This window comes from Cavia porcellus, unplaced genomic scaffold (assembly GCF_034190915.1).
Source record: "Cavia porcellus strain 051 isolate PalLab524CR breed Dunkin Hartley unplaced genomic scaffold, mCavPor4.1 scaffold_3, whole genome shotgun sequence".
In the NCBI taxonomy this organism is placed as follows: Eukaryota; Metazoa; Chordata; class Mammalia; order Rodentia; family Caviidae; genus Cavia; species Cavia porcellus.
Window position 1 is genome coordinate 45,384,628 of NW_026947486.1, and position 17,678 is coordinate 45,402,305.

General features: G+C 37.6%; 1 protein-coding gene and 1 non-coding gene across 5 annotated transcripts in view; one reads left to right on the forward strand and one right to left on the reverse strand.

Moving 5' to 3' along the window:
* Atp7a (ATPase copper transporting alpha) overlaps positions 1-17,678 on the forward strand; it is a 244,070-nt gene that overhangs the window by 108,487 nt on the left and 117,905 nt on the right. For all 4 annotated transcript variants that reach the window (XM_063246120.1, XM_063246119.1, XM_023565589.2 and 1 more), the window contains 2 exons: positions 15,634-16,123; positions 16,612-17,337. In XM_063246120.1, the coding sequence (XP_063102190.1) occupies positions 15,634-16,123; positions 16,612-17,337 (1,216 nt within the window). The remainder of the gene's footprint in view (positions 1-15,633; positions 16,124-16,611; positions 17,338-17,678) is intronic.
* Positions 14,867-14,971, reverse strand: LOC111757172 (small nucleolar RNA U13). The gene has a single exon (XR_002791537.1). It is a non-coding gene; the product is annotated as a small nucleolar RNA U13 (small nucleolar RNA).

Below are 17,678 nucleotides of genomic sequence, written 5' to 3' on the forward strand. Positions count from 1 at the left end.
CTTTTATGTAATTAATTGCTGCTACAAAGAACTATCCTGTCCTTTTTTCTTATGTGACCCTTGTTAAAACCCTAGAAAATAATAGGGCATATCTTCCTATCTTTCAGATGACAAAAACTTTTTTTTTTATTATTGGTACCGGGATCGAACTCATGACCGCCTGCTTGCAAGGCAGGTGCTTATGCCACTGAGCTAAATCCCCAGCCCCCCAGATGACAAAATTAATGATGGTGATTGACTAGTATGTGGAGAAATGTAGTAGTGACTTGAAACTTCTGACTCTCAGCCTAGTAGTGTGTGTGTGTGTGTGTGTGTGTGTGTGTGTGTGTGTATGTATATATATATACATGTGTATATGTCTTCACCATGATCTCTGTAAGATGTCAGGCAAAGAGATGCAGTCATGGTAGTGGTTAAATTATATAGTTATCCTGATGTGGTGGTATGTGCCTGTAATTGCTACCCTCTGTGAGTCTGAGGGAACAAGACTGAAATTTTGATCTCAGACTGGGCAACTTAGTGACTTAGTGAGACCCTGTATCAAATTTTTTTAACTTTTTTAATTTTAAAGAGGTTAAGATGAAACATAACAAAACAGATCATAAGGAAACAATTTTAAGAAACATGGATTTCAAAGCAAGTCCACTGGAGATTTTCACTGTCTATGTTATTGTCTCTAGTTTTCTTCCAAATAGGTGTCCCCATCTTCGCACACATTGAATACATACTGAACATTACAGAACTCATAACAGGATGATGAAAGCTTTTTAGGTCTTCAAGGCCTGACATTGGTGAAGACAGTAATGACTACGATAACGTCTCTCATTCTCTTTGTAGTAGCTGTCCTTATCTTTACGTATGCTGAAATTGAACATAAGAGACTACATTAATATCACTCTGAACAGTGAATAATATTATTGCTAGATTTTATATAATAATGCTACAGAATTAGCACTGGGTATCTTGGTATCTCTTCGTCTTCAGAGTATCTGTTCATTACATTGTGCATTATATAATCTGTTCCCGTAAACTGTTAGAAATTCTCCCCATGTGTGAATCTCTACATGTATATCTGTCCTTTCTGTATTATAGGGAAAAACAGATCATAACAAGACAACAAAACAAATTCCTAGAAAAAGATGAAATGAAAAAGATATATAAAACCACAATATTAGGTGACGTACAGTAGTTACTATGCTTTCTCTTGTTATTTTCAATAGAATTGTCCACTTCATCAGACATAATATAATTGAACATAGCATTACACAGCTATTTTAATAAAAACACAACTTTGGAGACATTGTAGGACTTCAAAAGCAGTTAATAATCAAACCGGAATGGTTATCTTATAACATCTTGTCATCTTCAGAGTAGTTACCTCTACTCTTAGACTTGATACTATCAAGCATACCAAATTGAATAAAATCAGTCAAGGCAAAACAGCAGTCTAACAAACCAGCTTCAAATAAGATCAGTCATTGTAAAACAGTGTTAGCAATACAGGGCTTTAGTTTAAATTAATAGGAAATTAAGGATAGTTCCTGTGGTATAGCCTGCTATTTTGGGGATAGCTGTCTGTGCCCTCAAATCTAGTATGAGTAGACAGACCGGAACAAAATAAAATCAAACTAAACAGAGCGATAAGACTAATATGGCTTTTAAATCCTGATACACTATAAACAATGTCCTCTGCCTTCCTTTTTTAGACAGTTCCTCATGTTTCTATTTCTCAAAATGCTTTGTATATTTTGGGTCCCACTAACTCCTTTAGTTTTTAGATTAAGGGGTCAACCCATTATCTATCTGAGTAGTACTGAACCTTTTTACCCCTGAGCTTGATCATGAGCTGGACTCCTTTACTTGTTAAAGCCACAAGGTTTTCCTTCCTTCTAGCTATATAGTTCTACATTGCACAAAACTGTCATAACTTTCCAACCTATCTGAGGCTGCTGGACGAGTTGTCCCTATTTCTCACTGGTTCTCTGTCAAATAGAGCATCGTTTTCTCATCTTTGAATTTCAGTTTATTAACCCACTTTCAGGTTGAGTTTATTTCCTATTCAGAGCATCTCGATGGATCCTGCCTCCTAATCTACTCTGCCTGTTTCTTTTTGTTAGTGTATCAAGGCTATATTTATTAGAGATTATAACCCACCTTCTCTGCCTCATCTATGCTACTCTATTTTTCTGCTATTATTTGTCTACTTTTTTCCTTCATTCCACTGTCTGTCCCATTCATTGAGGCCTCTCTGCCACTGTTTCTGGAATCCTGGTATTTTTTCTTTCTTTTTCTGGAATGTCCTTCAGTATTTTTTGTAGGGTTGGATTGGTGGCCATGTACTCCCACAGTTCCTCCTTGTCTTGGAAACATCTTATTTCTCCATTAATTTTGACAGAGAGTTTTTTAGGGTACATCAATCTGGGCTGGAGGTTGTTTTCTTTCAGGGCTTGTACTATTTCCCCCCAGGTTCTTCTCAATTTGATTGTTTGTGTTCATAAGTCTGTCGTTATTTTGATGATTTTTTCCTTTGTAAGTGATCTGCTTCTTTTCTCTGGCCGCTTTTAAGATTCTGTTCTTGTGGTAGATTTTTGGAATCTTGATTATTATGTCTGGGTGTAGATAAGTTTTGATTGTAGTTGGAGATCTGTATGCCTCATTTGTCTGGATATCATTTCTTTTTTCCTATGCTTGGAAAGTTTTCCTTAATTATTTCTGTGAATAGTCTTTGTTTTTTTTTAATTTTATTTAAGGAGAAAAGAAAAAAAACAGTGAAAAGGTACAAGTTATACAGATTTACAGAAGAAAAAAAATGAACAGTAGGAAATCACTAGTTAATGGATTACATATTGCCATCTTAGAAATAATTGTTCAAGTCGCAAGATTAAAGCTTGTAAAGTGGACATTCCAACAATGATACTGCAAACAGTTCTGTTCAATGATCCAATAAAACTCTGTGATATCGTTTTCTATCTTATACACTTAAATATACATGCAGTTATATAGTTTAGAGCACTTTCTTTTCCTCTCTTTTGTACAATGACTATTACACATTTTGGGTTTCATTGCTCCCACGGTTCTTATTGCTTTTTTGGAAGAGAGTAAAACCAAATGTGACATAACAGAACAGAAACGGTCAAGTCAAAAGGGTGGACATAATAGATAATATAAAAACATAATACAAGGTGATCAACAATGGTTACCATAATGCCTCCCGCTATCTCTAATAGAATTGCCTATATCATTAGTTATAATACAATTGAACAAAACAGTAAAGAGCAAAACCAACAAAACCAAAACATTGGAGACATTGTAGGTCTTCAAAAGTAGATAAAAGTTAACAAGAATGGGCGTTATAATGTCTCAATATCTTCACAGCTGATGCCTAAACTTTCGAACCTGATACTATCCAGCAAAACAGAATAGGGGGACATCAGTCAAAAACAAGATGGTGAGAGTAATACAGGGCTTCAAATCGAGATAATAGAAAGTCAAAGTGGGTTACTATATTATATCCTGCTATTTTTTTCCCTTTAATTAAACAGATAAAAATAAAAAAGTAAATAATGGAGTGGAGATTGAGAAAAAAGAGGGCATAACAGCGAAACAGTGCAGATCAAAACATAACCATTTAAGCAGAATAGTGTTTCACCACCAGATAATTCCGACCCAAAAGTAGTTACCATATTGACTCTTTCCTTGAAGTCCTTGAGTACAACTTCGTATACTGTAGCATTAAGTATATCGAAACAATGTAAAACTATTTAAGAGAATGACAGCATTACAGAGTATTTAGAATTGACTAACAGAAAATGAACAATGGTTTCTGTATAATCTCCTTGTCTTTAAAAGGTTTTTGCTTATACTATCATACATAATAAATTCCAATAAGATACAACCTGTTTAGACCATTGGAGACAGAAGAACAAAAGCTAGATGAGACTTCAAAACAAGATGATACTAAATCAGTATTACCTATTAAGATGTCATTTTCTCCAAAATAGCTGTTCCTATCATCCAGTCTTCTCTGTCTCATTTCTGTTGAGCTCTTTTTCTGTCAGTAGCTGTCAGTTTGTCTTCTTCATTTTGTTCTCTGCTCCATTCGTTATGGCCTCCCCGCCACTATTTCTGGGTTCTTTGTATTTTTCTTTTTTTAGAATATCCTGCAATACTTTCTGTAGAGTTGAATTGGTGGTTGCAAATTCCCCCAGTTCCTCTTTATCCTGGAAACACCTTGTTTTTCCATCAATTTCCAGGGACAGTTGTGCAGGATATATCAATCTTGGCTGGAGATTATTATCTTTCAAAGCTTGAATTATTTCCCTCCATGCTCTTCGTGATTTGATGGTTTGTGCAGAGAAATCTGCTGTAATTCTGATGGGCGTTCCCTTGTAAGTGGTCTGTTTCTTGTCTCTTACAGCTTTTAATATTCTGTTCTTGTATTGAATTTCTGGAATTTTTATTATTATATGCCTGGGTGTTGCTCTGTTTGGGTTGTAGGTGGCTGGGGTCCTGTATGCCTCATACATCTGAGTATCTTTACCTTTTGCTAAATTAGGAAAATTCTCCTGGATTATTTCTGTGAGTAGCTTTTGTAGTTCACTTGTTTGTGTCCCTACTTCTTCTTTTATGTTCTTAATCCTTAAGTTATGGCTCCTCTTACCATCTTCTTGTCTTTGTATTATTGCTGTTTGTTTCTTTGTTATTTTTAAGAAGTTTTTCATTTCATTCTCCCATATTACAAGTCTGCCCTCCAGTTCAAATAGTCTGTCCTTAGTTTCTTTCAAGTTGTTATGCCAGTCTTCGATAGACTTCTTAGTATCTTGGTATTCCCTTTGAACCTGCTTCACGTATTCTATGCTTTCTCTGTTTTCTCCATCAAACAATTCTCCCCTCTTTTTCTGTTCTTCCATTCCACCATCTGTTTTTTCCTGGGTGGTGCTCAGCATTTCTCTAACTATTCTGCATACTTCTAGCTTCAGGTCGTTGATAACTTCATTCCTGAATTGGTCTATGAGGCTCTCTATATGGCGCTTAATGTCTATTGGTGCAGTGTCCGCTATTGCCTGTTTCTCAGAATTGGGGGCCGAGGAGCCTTTTTTGTTGCTGCCTTTTCCCATATTCTCTGTTCCTTATATATATGCACGTTTACATAGGAGGCCCAGCTTCCCTGCCTGTCAGCCTGATCGAATTGCGCTAACTAGGTTTTCCCGCCCACCGCTGCGCACCAGGGAGTTACGGACGAGGCAGCCTACACGGGAGTCGCCCCTCTGGGCCACCGTCAGGCTCTGGGATCTGGGTTGGGCTAGGCTACTGAGTCCGCCAGCAGTGTCACGCAGGCCAGGCACTTTTCACCTATCCCGTCCAAGAGGGGAATGTGTGGCTGGAGTCGCCACCGCGCCCTGCTCCCGCAGGACTGCCCGAGCCCAGAAAGTCCTCCGCTGGAGTCAAACTGTGGTAGAGTGTCAGTTTCTCTCACTCACCTCACCACAAGTCAGTGCACGCCTCCCTGTCCGTCCTGTTTTCGACTCCGTTCGCAGACTCCCGTTCACAGAGCTTCTGCGCATCTCTCTCCTTGCCGAGCCAATGTAGAGGCAGCCAGCCGCCGAGCGGCGGGAAACCCAAATCACAGCTTCCAATGGCGCGGGGTCCAGCCTCCACACCGAGTCTTTTCTGTTCCTATTTTAGCGCCAGGACTGCATTCCAAGTTGGTTTCTCTCAGCCCAGTTCGTTCCTGGATCAACAGAGCATATCTCTACCAGCTTATGTCTCCTTAGTCCACACCATTCTTGACTTCTGAGCCGAGCCTTTCAGAGAGCCTCTGGTAGTTGCTGTTATCTGTCCGCCATGTTCTCCTGGAACGTGAATAGTCTTTGTAATTCATTTGTAGTTACTCCTGCTTCCTCACTCACGTTTTTTATTCTTAAGTTATAGATCCTCTTGTCGTCTTCTAGCCTTTGAATTGTTACTTCCTAGTTCCTTGTTATTTTTAATAGATGTTTTCTTTCACGATCACACATTGTAAATCTCTCTTCAAGTTTCGAAAGGCTAACTTTAGTTTCTCTCAAGGCATTTTGCCAGCTTTCAATGGAGTTTTTAGTTTCCTGCTAATCTCTTTGGATCTGTTTCATGTATTCTAGATTTTGTTTATATTCTTCACCAAAGGTTTCTCTTCCTTTTCTGGGTTCCTCCATTCTTCCATCTGTGTCTTCTTGAGAGGTGCTTAGCATTTCTTTAATTAATCTTTTTATATTTTGCCTCACTTTGATTAGAATTTCAGTTTTGTCTATCAGGTCATGAAGATATTTCTTTATGTCTGCTGATGTTGTGGCTAATATTGCATGATTGCTGCACTGGTTTTCTTCTATATTTACCTCTCCTCAGCTTATTTTCCCAGGGTCAGAAGCTGGAGGTTTTCTCTTTTCTCTTGTCATGTTTCTGGTTTCTTTCAGACATTTATGTGGTGGAGGTCTCAGGCCCTCTACATATTGCTTAAGGTTTTTCTAAAGCGTGCTGGTGGGGGGTTTGCTGCCTTCTCCAGTTTACTGTTATCTGAGGTGCATGCAGGGACAATGTGGGCTGGCCCCTCTCCTCTGAGCCAGTCAACCGGCAAGTGCCTTCAGCAACTTAGGCTGTGCTGTGGTGGACGTCACAGGGTCAAGACAGTTTCTTTCCTGGCTACTCAGTCCTGACCAGGGGCATGACTCTGCCCAAGCTGATGTCACCCGTCCTCTCAACCAAGGGCTGCTGACTGATGTCACCACAGTGCCAGGCTTCCCCACTCCAAGATGTCTTCCAGCCAGGCACACCGCCATGGGACCCAGTTTCCAGCACTCACCAAGAATTAATGCAACTCTCCACCTTAGCTCCACTCCATGCTGCACCGCGTCCTCCTGCCAAGGGCCCAGGCTCACCAACTCCTGTAGCCATGGCTTCAGTGTGACCTTGAATCATCTTACTCCACGGTGTTCCCAGCACAGTGCAGGACAGGTTTCAGCGAATGCGTCCGGCTCTAGCCCTCTACCTGCATTTTTCCTTTCTCTTCCTATTTTTCTTTTCCTTTAGTTTCCTCCTGGGGTTGTGAGAATCCCTCTCCAGTGGTCCATCCCTCTCCATGTTGTCAAATTCCAACGTCTGAATTGTTGTTCCCAGAGAGGCTCTCTACCCAGCTACCTAGCAAGCTGCCATCTTCTGCAATCTTATTTTTTTGTTTTAAAGAGGAAAAAAACCAAAAAAATCAAAAGCAAACAAAAAAGCAAAATGACAACAGCAACAACAAAACAGCAGTGTTACAGGATTTCAAAATAAGATAGTAGGAATTTAACAATGGTTGTTCTATTACATATTTTTTTTATAATTTATTTTTTATTTTTTATCGGTACCAGGGATCCAACTCATGACCATGTGCTTGCAAGGCAGGTGCTTATGCCACTGAGCTAAATCCTCAGCCCTCTATTACATATTGTTATCCTCAAAGTAATTACTCAGGCTACCAGATACAGGCATGTAAGATTCATCAAACAATATATTTTACCTTTGAGCAATTTCTCTCCCTTTTTGTATGTCTTTTGTAACTTTTGGATCTTATGTACACTTTCAGTGTCTTACACTAGCAAGACAATACAGTGTTTACACATGCAAGTCTGATTTATTTCACTTACAAGTATGGTTTCTAGTTGCATCCATTTACCTGTAAAAGCCTTGAATTTATCATTCTTTATTATATATTTATTTTTGTGTGATCAAGTAGGATTCATCCCAAGAATATAGAGATGGTTCAACATATAATTTCATCGTTCTTTATAGCTGAGTATTATTCACTTGTATAAAAATATCACAACATTTTTTTCCATTCCTCAGTTGATGGGATTTTTGTTGTTTCCAAGATTTAGCTATTACAAATTGTGTTGCTGTGTACATGGGTGAACATAAATCACCGTGGTGTGATGCTTTCAGTTCTTCTTGGAAAATTCCCAGAAGGTAAATAGCTAAGTTGCATGGAACCTCTAATACTAGGAATCTCCACACTGATTTCCACACTGGTTGTACCAGTGCACTCCCACCAATAGTGCAGAAAGATTCCTTTTTCCCCACATCCCCTCCAGCATTTGTTATTGGTTGATTTCTTGGTGTTAGCCATTTTTTCTGGAGTGAGATTTTTTTTTTTTAATCGGTACCAGGGATTGAACTCACGACTGCCTGCTTGCAAGGTAGGTGCTTATGCCACTGAACTAAATCCCCAGACCCCCTGGAGTGAGATGATATCTTAGTGTTGTTTTAATTTGAATCTCTTAAAAGATCAATGATGTTCAACATTTTTCATATATTTATTTTGCCATTTGTATTTCCTCATCTGAGAATTATGTATTCATCCCAGATGCCCATTTTTGGATTAAGTCCTTAGTTTAGGAGGACCTGATTTTTTCAGTTCTTCATATGTTCTAGATAAAAGTCCTTTGTCTGAAGGACAGTTGGCAAAAATATTTTCCCAACCTGTGAATTTTCTTTTCATTCTGTGATTTCTTTTGAAGTGCAAAAACTTTTGAATAAGATGAGGTTCCAGTTGTTGATTCTTTGAGGTACTTCCTGTACAGTTTCGGTTTTGTTCATCAACTCTCAACCTACCTCTATGTCCTCTAGATTTCTACCTACCTTGTCTTCTAGAAGATCTAGTGTTTCTGTCTTAATATTTAGATCTTTGATCCATTTTGACTTTAGCACATGGTTATAGGCATGGGTCTAATTTAAGTCTTTGGCATGTAGAAAGCCAATTTTTCCAACACACTATAAGAGGCTGTCTTTCTTCCAGTGAACATGTTTGGCCCCTTTGTCAAAGATAAGGTGGTGTAGTGTGTTTGTAGTTGTGTGTGTATCTTCTGGTCTGTTTAATTGATCCTCAGGTCTGTTTTTTTGCCAGTAGAGTGCTGATTTTATTATAGCAACTTTTCCTAGTAGCTTTATTGTATAGAATTTCAGGTCTGGGATTGTGATGCCTCCTGCCTTGCCTTTGTTGCCCACGATTGTCTTTGCTATTCTGAGTCTTTTATGGTTCCATATGAATTTTAAGAATTTGCTTATTAAGTCTAGAAGTCTGTTGGTGGAGTTTTTGGGTTCTTCTATGTACACTATCATGTCATCTGCCAACGATGATAATTTAAATTCCTCCTTTATATCTTTATTCCTTTTATTTATCTCTATTGTCTGATTATTCTGGCTAATATTTCCAGAACTGTGTTGAATAGGAGTGGTAAGAGTGGACAACCTTCTCTTGTTTCTGTTTTTAGAGTGAAAGCTTTTAGCTTTTGACCATTTAATTTAGTATGATGTTGGTCATAAATGGCTGTTTGAGGTGAAGATCATCTCTTTCGATTTTCTGTAAGGTATTTACTGTGAATGAGTGTTGGACTTTATCAAAAGGTTTTTCTGCATCTATTGAGATTATCATATGATTTTTGTCTTCCCTGTGTTAATATGGTATATTATATTTATTGATTTGTGTATGTTGAACTATATCTGCATTCTGGGGACAAATCCCACTCGATTGTGGTATATAATCTTCTTTGTGATTTGCTGCATTCTGTTTGCTAGTATTTTATTGAGGATTTTTGCATCTATATTCATTAGATAGATTGGCCTGTAGTGGTTTTTTTTTGTATCAGGAATCAAACTCAGGACCTTGCACTCTGTAGTAATCTTTTGTTTTTGTCTTTCTCTGGTATCAGGGTATTATTTGCCTTCTGGAATAAATTAGGGAGAATTGCTTCCCTTTCAATTTCATTAAAGATTTTGAGGTATACAGATGTTCAGTCACCTCTAAATACCTTATAGAATTCACCTGTGAATCCATCAGGACCTTGGCTTTTTTGTTGGTAAGTTTTTAATTATGCATTCAGTTCCATTAACTGATATTGGGTTATTTAGAAGTTGTATATCTTCTTGATCCAACTTTGCTAATTTATATGTTTCTAGGACTATGTCCATTTCTTCTGGTTTTGATCCTATGAAAGTAAAGGTTTTCAAAGTAGGTATTGATGTTCTTCTGTATTTCCACAGGATCTGTAATGATTATACCCTTTTCATTCCTTATTGCATGAATTTAAGCTTTTTCTTTCTTTTTTTTGGATAGGATTGGTTCAGGGTTTATTGATTTTCTTCTTTCAAAGAACCAACTTTTCAATTCATTAATTCTTTTTTCTTAGTCTCAATTGTGTTAATTTTTGCTCTGATCTTTTTAATTTCCTCTCTTTTTTTGGCTTTGTGGTTCACTTGTTCTTTTTCTGCAAGTTTGAGGTGTAGCATTTTTTGTTAATTTCTGTTTTCATGATGTGAGTATTCACTGCTATGAATTTCCCTGTAAGAACTGCTTTCATTGCATCTCATAGGTTCTAGTAAGTTGTATTTGTATGTTCTTTTGATTATATATATTAATTTCTTATTTCATTCCTCTTTGACCCATTGGTTGTTTAATAGTGTGCTATTTAATTTCCATATGTATATGGAGCTTTTGCAGTTTCTTTTGTCATAAACTTCCAATTTCATTGCACTATGGCTGATAATATGCATGAGATAATTTGGATTCCTTTGTATTTACTTAAGCATGTTCTCTGGGCTAGTATATGGTCTATTTCAAAGAATGTCCCAAGTGCAGCTGAGAAAAATATGTACTTTGATTTTGTTGGGCAGAACCCTTTGTAAATGTCCACTAAGTCTATTTGTTCACACGTTTGATTCAGTTCTGTTATTTCTTTGTTGAGTTGTTGTCTAGTTGATTGGTCTCTTTCTGAAACTGGGGTGTTAAGGTCCCCTGTAATAATTGTATTATTGCTTGTTTGATTTTTAATGTCTACTAATATTTGTCTTATATATTTGGGTGCTCCCATATTTAGTGCGTATATACGTATGGTTGTAATCTCTTGAAATTTTCTCCTAACAAGTATGTAGTATCTCTTTTAATCATTCTTGGTTTGAAGTTCACAAAGTATTACCCCTGCTCTTTTTGAGTTTTTGTCACATGGAGCATTGTTTTCCATTGTTTTACTTTCAGTCTATGAATTGCCTTTTTATTTAAATGTGTTTCTTAGATATAGCATATTTTTGGATTTTGTTTTTCTAATTTTATTTTAAAGATAGTAAAATCCATCAACAACAACAACAACAAAAAAAAACAGAACAAAGCCAATCAAAACAAAGCACCAAAATTAGTACAGAACTCAAAGCAGGATACTATAAAAATAACAATAGCTACCATAGTATACCTTGTTTTCTTCACAATAGTTGTCCATTGCATCAAGTATAGCAAAATCAAATGAAAATCAAAATAGGATAAAACCAAAATCAAATGAAAATCAAAACAGGATAAAATCAATCAAAACCGAGTATTGAATAAAGCAAAACTATTAGAACAAAGCAAAATATTGAGGATAATATTATATTTCAATCACAAAATAACAGGAAATCCTCCATGTTTTCTTTTTTATTTTAAAGAGCATAAAACAAAAGAGAACAGAACAAAGCAAATCAGAACAAAACAATGCAAGCAACACAGCACTTCACAACAGGACAACGGCTATCAATAGTAGCTACCATAATGTCTCTTTTCTTTGAAATAGTTGAGCATACCTTCATACACAATAATATAAAACATACAAAATAGTATAAAACCATTCAGGAGAATGAAAGTATTACAGGACATTCAAAACTAAATAACTGATAATGAATTGTGGCTGCTATAATATCTCATTTTTCTTAAAAAATTTTATACTGTCACACATATTAAAATCCAATAAGACACAACATGGTAGAACCAATAGAAACAGAAGAACAAAAAGCATGGTAGGGCTTCAAAGCAAGATGATATTAAATCTGCAATGCATATTTTGAGTATTGCATACTGTCATACTCCCAAGAGATTCTTAGACTGCTGGCATCATGCTGCAAAACCAACCAGATAATACAAGCCTATAGTTGCTTTATGTATCTTAGTTGCTATCAACTCAGCCTGCCTTCTGAACCAGCCAGTCACTTATGGGGGGGGGAGGTGGAGGGTTAGATTTTCAGCCTGAGCTCCGGTATGCTCAAGGGAGGTGCTTACTGTTCCTGGAGGCTATGTGACTTGCAGGGCTTACCCGGAAAGGCTTGCTGGTTGCCTTCTTGTTGAGTCCTCCCAATTCAAGCATGTCTCAGGAGGCACTGACTTTTCTCTTCATTGTGTCTTGATGCACTTTGTCAGTCTGTTTCTTTTGGTTGGTGAATATAAGACCATTTACATTAATGGATATAATTGACATGTATTGGCTTATCTTTGTCATGTTATCTTTCTGTTGCGGTTCCCTACTTTTCTCCTCTGCTTAATTGCTTGTCCTGCTTGTTGGTTTCTTTCTTTTGTTGAGTTTGGAATTGTGCTCATTTTTATCTCTTCTACAGTACATTTTGTAGGTGGATGGTCTGAAGGTTGGATGATATGAAGTTCTTCAGTTGTTCTTTGTCATGGAAGTATCTTATTTCTCCACTGATTTGGAAAGATAATTTTGCAGGATAAATCAGTCTGGGTTGGAAGTTGTTTTCTTTTTTTGTTTTAAATTTGGTACCAGGGATCGAACTCACACCGTTGTGCTTGCCAGGCAGGCGCTTATGCCACTGAGCTAAATCCCTAGCCCAAATAAATTATCTTATTTTTACCCCCAAGTGTTCGGGACTAAGGCAAGGATTTTAAGCATGCTGGGCTCATTTAATCTAATGGCTTCCCTGCTCCATGGTGAACCTTGCCTTGACGATTTAGAAACTTACTCTTTTTTTTTTTTTTTTTTTTTGGTCTTTTTCGTTTTTATCGGTACCGGGGATCGAACTCACGACTGGCTGCTTGCAAGGCAGGCGCTTATGCCGCTGAGCTAAATCCCCAGCCCCCGACTTACTCTTTTTTTTTGGTACTGGGGATCGAACTCATGACCTTAAACTTGCCAGGTTGGTGCTTATGCCACTGAGCTAAATCCCTAGTCCGGAAGTTGTTTTCTTTAAGGACTTGGAGTACCTCATTCCATGCTCTTTTTGCCTTGATGGTTTGGGTTGAGAAGTCCTCTGTGATTCTGACAGGCTTTCCTTTATAGGTAATCTGTTTCATTTTTCTAGCAGCATTTAATCATCTGTTCTTAAGCCAGATTTCTGGAATCTTAATTATTATATATTGAATTGTAGATTTATCATAGTTATAGCTAATTGGAGTACTATAAAGCTTGCTTATCTGTGTGTATGATTCTTTCCCCATGTTTGGAAAATTTTTTGCTATTCCTTCTGCAAAAAGACTTTTTATGTCATTAAGGTTGTGTCCTTTTTCGTTGACACCTATCATCCTTATATTTCTCTTTGTGTCATCTTGTAGCTGTTGAGTTATTTCCTGATTTCTTGTTATTTTTAAGCAGTCTTTCCTTTTGTGATCACTAGGTGCAATCTTGTCTTCAAAATCTGACTATCTTCAATTTTATTTATGTGATTTTTCAGCTTTCAGTGGGATTCTTTATTTTCTGAATATCTCCTTGAATCTGTCTCATGTGTTCTGATTGTTTGCTGTATTATTCGTTCAAGGTTTACATCATTTTCCTGTGCTCCTTTATTTTTTAATCTATGATTTCTTTGGATATACTCACCAATCCTTTCATTCTATTTATAATTTCTGTCTTTATGTGAGAGATTATTTTTCATCTCATTTCCTTTACTACTTCCCTGAGTTGCGTTTCTTTACTTTGATTTCTGTCATTTCAGAAATTTCAGTGATTTCCAAATTCATCCATGTCAATGTGTTCTGTACTTGATCTGGATGGGATTATAGTTTGAGACTATGTTTTATTCTTTTGTGTTGACCTTTTCTTGTGTTCCTTTGAATCAGCCAGATGTCAAATCCTAGTTGTTTTCTGTGCTAGGAGACTATCTGGCATTAGGCCTCATTGAGGGTAGTCAATGGCTGAGGGTCTCTGGATCCAAATTCCTGGTCCCTGTGGGCTTTAGGGATGATTCCTAGGTGTGGGAGGGTCTCTGGATGCAGTTTCCCAGCCTCCACAAGCCTCATCTTTGGTTCCTGGGTGTGGATGGGTTACTGCATGCAGCTTTCCAGTCCTCACAGGCCTCACTGAGGGTTCTCAGATGACTGTGGGATACTGGGAGCAGACTCCCTGTCCGCGTGGGCCTTACCGATGGTTTCTGGATGACTGTTGGTCATTGGGCATGGACTCCTGGTCACTGCAGGCTTCCAAGATGGTTCCTGGATGTGAGTGAGTTACTTGGGGGCAGTTCCTTCAGGCCTCACCAAGAGTTCCCAGGTGACTGTGGGTTACTGGGCATGGACTCAGTCCCCACAGGTCACATTGAGGGTTTCTAGATGATCATGGGTGGCTGTATGTGGACTCCTGGTCCCCGTGGACTTCAGAGATGGTTCCTGGATATGAGTGGGTTGCTGAGGGCAGATTCCCAGTCCCTGTGGGCCTCAAAGAGGGTGACCCAGATGACTATGGATTGCTGGACACAGACTCCTGGTCCCTGTAGGCCTCAGATCTGGTTCCCAGCTGTGAACTGATTGCTAGGTGTGGACTCCCAGTTTGTGTGGTTCTCACTGAGGGTTCTTAGATTACTGTGGATCTCTGGGCATAGATATTCTACCCACATGGGCCCTAATGAGCGTTCCTGGATGACTGCAGGTCGCTGAGCACAGACTTTTAGGTCCTGCAGGCCTCAGAAATGGTTCCCAGGTGTGGGCAGGTCTCTAGGCACAGAATGCAATCCCTGTGAGCCTCAGTGAGGGTTCTCAGATGACTAAGGGTTTCTGGGCTATATGATAATCTATAATCACACAAAATAGTAAAGATATTCCTTTTTTTCACTTTTTCACACCAGACAATGTGCTGACATCATAGCAAAGTTTGAAAGCGATACATCTCATACAGTATTGCAAAACCCCAATTATCATACTTGTGAACCACAAAAGAATCAACAAAAATGTTTTTTTTTTTTTTTTTGGGTACTGAGGATCGAACTCATGACCTTGCACTTGCCAGGCAGGCACTTACGCCGCTGAGCTAAATCCCCAGCCCCAAAATGTTCTGGTTTTGAACAAAATTAATATTATGCTATAGTACCTAGGAGTATAGGAATTTATACTACAAAAACTTGTGAATACTGCCTTCATTCATAAATTGGCATATTTATACCTTGTCTTGTCAACAGTTAACTGAACATTTTTTAAATAGTAAACTTCATGTTATTATTTATTTTCTGTAAATAATACTGTTCCTGTGGTATCTGTTGGACTGATAGAATGTGAATTATTAAAACAATTTGTGAAAAGATAATGGTAGGAAAGAGTAGTTTATATTTAATTGTGAAAGTGTAGGGTGAATATGCCCATGCACATGTTTTAATGACCCAATTTGTACCACGTTCACATAGACATATATATTGCTTTGCTTTTCCTGTAGATGGAGAAGACATTTTGTGTTTTTTTTTTCCAGTGAGAATAGTAAAGATGAAAATGAAGAGAGAAACCCTATTAGAGTTATTTCATTATTCTTAAATGTGATACTGGGATTGATATTTTTAAGTCTTGTGTCATATAGTTAAATTAAACTGACTTCTGAAATTTCCTCCCAAAAGGTTTCACTGGAAGAAAAAATTGCAACCATTATTTATGACTCTAAACTACAGACTCCAAAGACCCTACAGGAAGCTATTGATGACATGGGCTTTGATGCTATTCTCCATAATCCTAATCCTCTCCCCATGTTAACTGATACTGTGTTTCTGACTGTTACTACTTCACTGGCTTTGCCATGGGACCATATCCAAAGCACACTACTGAAGACCAAGGGTGTGACAGATATTAAGATTTGCCCTCAGCAAAGAACTATAGTAGTGACAATAATTCCTTCTATAGTGAGTGCTAATCAGATAATAGAGCTGGTTCCAGACCTAAGTTTAGATACTAGAACTCTAGAGAAAAACTCAGGAACTTGCGAAGATCACAGTATGGCTCAAGCAAGTGAAGTCATGCTGAAGATGAAAGTGGAAGGGATGACCTGCCATTCATGCACTAGCACCATTGAAGGAAAAATTGGGAAACTGCAAGGTGTTCAGCGAATTAAAGGTAACCTATCTGGTGTTACTTTGTTTTGTAAGACTTAGTTTTCTGCTTTTATCTTTTAAACATTTTGCGTTCTTCCTAAGCATGAGTTTAGAAACCATGGAATTAGAATGTCTATTGTTTCACTGCAGCTTAGTCATAGCATATTCTTAGGATTAATGTTGGTAAAGTTAGTAATTGTAATTAAAGATTGCATGAATCTTGACTTTAATTTAGCAGAAAAGGCAGCTGTGTAGTGATTTATGGAGTTCAGGTTCTTAACATTCTTGGGGAACTCTTAATCTCTAATATATTTCTACTCAGGCGTGCAGGAACTTGGAGACCATACCAACAATGGTCATATCTTTTACTTGTTTTAATCTGTGTCAATCATATTATCTGAAAAGGACAAAGTTATTTTAACAAAAGATAAGAATGAAAGAGAAGTAATTATTGATTCTGAAGTGGCCCAGTAATAACTGAATTAAATGTTTTTTTTTCTTATGAACTAGTCTCCTTGGACAACCAAGAAGCTACTATTATTTATCAACCTCATCTTATCACAGTAGAAGAAATAAAGAAGCAGATTGAAGCTGTGGGCTTTTCAGCATATGTCAAAAAACAGCACAAACAACTCAAATTGGGAACTATTGATGTAGGGCGTCTGAAGAACACACCCATCAAATCTCCCGAAGGATTACAGCAGAGGAGTCCATCATACAGCAATGATTTAACAGCCATTTTTATTATAGATGGCATGCATTGCAAATCATGTGTATCGAATATTGAAAGTGCTTTGTCTACACTCCAATATGTAAGCAGCGTAGTGATTTCTTTAGAGAATAGATCTGCCATTGTGAAATACAGTGCAAGTTCAGCCACTCCAGAAAGTTTGAAAAAAACGATAGAGGCTGTTTCTCCAGGGCAGTATATAGTTACTATTACAAGTGTAGTTGAAAATACCTCCAACTCTCTCTCCAGCTCATCTCTTCAAAAGATTCCTTTGAACATAGTCGTCCAGCCTCTGACTCAAGAAACTGTAATAAACATAGATGGCATGACTTGTAATTCTTGTGTGCAGTCAATTGAGGGTGTCATATCAAAAAAGACTGGTGTAAAATCAATACAAGTCTCTCTTGAAAATAGCAATGGGACTATTGAGTATGATCCTTTACTAACATCTCCAGAAACCTTGAAAGAAGCAATAGAAGACATGGGATTTGATGCTGCGTTGTCAGGTAAATATCACTTTTCCTTTAAGTCCTCTAATGTTCTTTTTTCCCCATTTTTCTGCTTCATTTGGCTTTTTAACAATGAGGAATGAGTCATAGGCACTGAAACTCACTTTTTACAAATAAGTTCTATAGAAGTAGTCAGTGATGCATACAAAGATGCTTAAGAATGTTTGCATGATTATAGTATTTTAAAACTATAGACAGTAAAATCAATCATGATGCAACCATATGATGAAATGCTATGAAGCCATAATACTTAGAATAGTAAAGCTGAGGTCTAGCTCAGTGGCACAGTACTTGCCTGGCAAGTGCAAGGTCATGAGTTTGATTCCTGGTACCCCCAC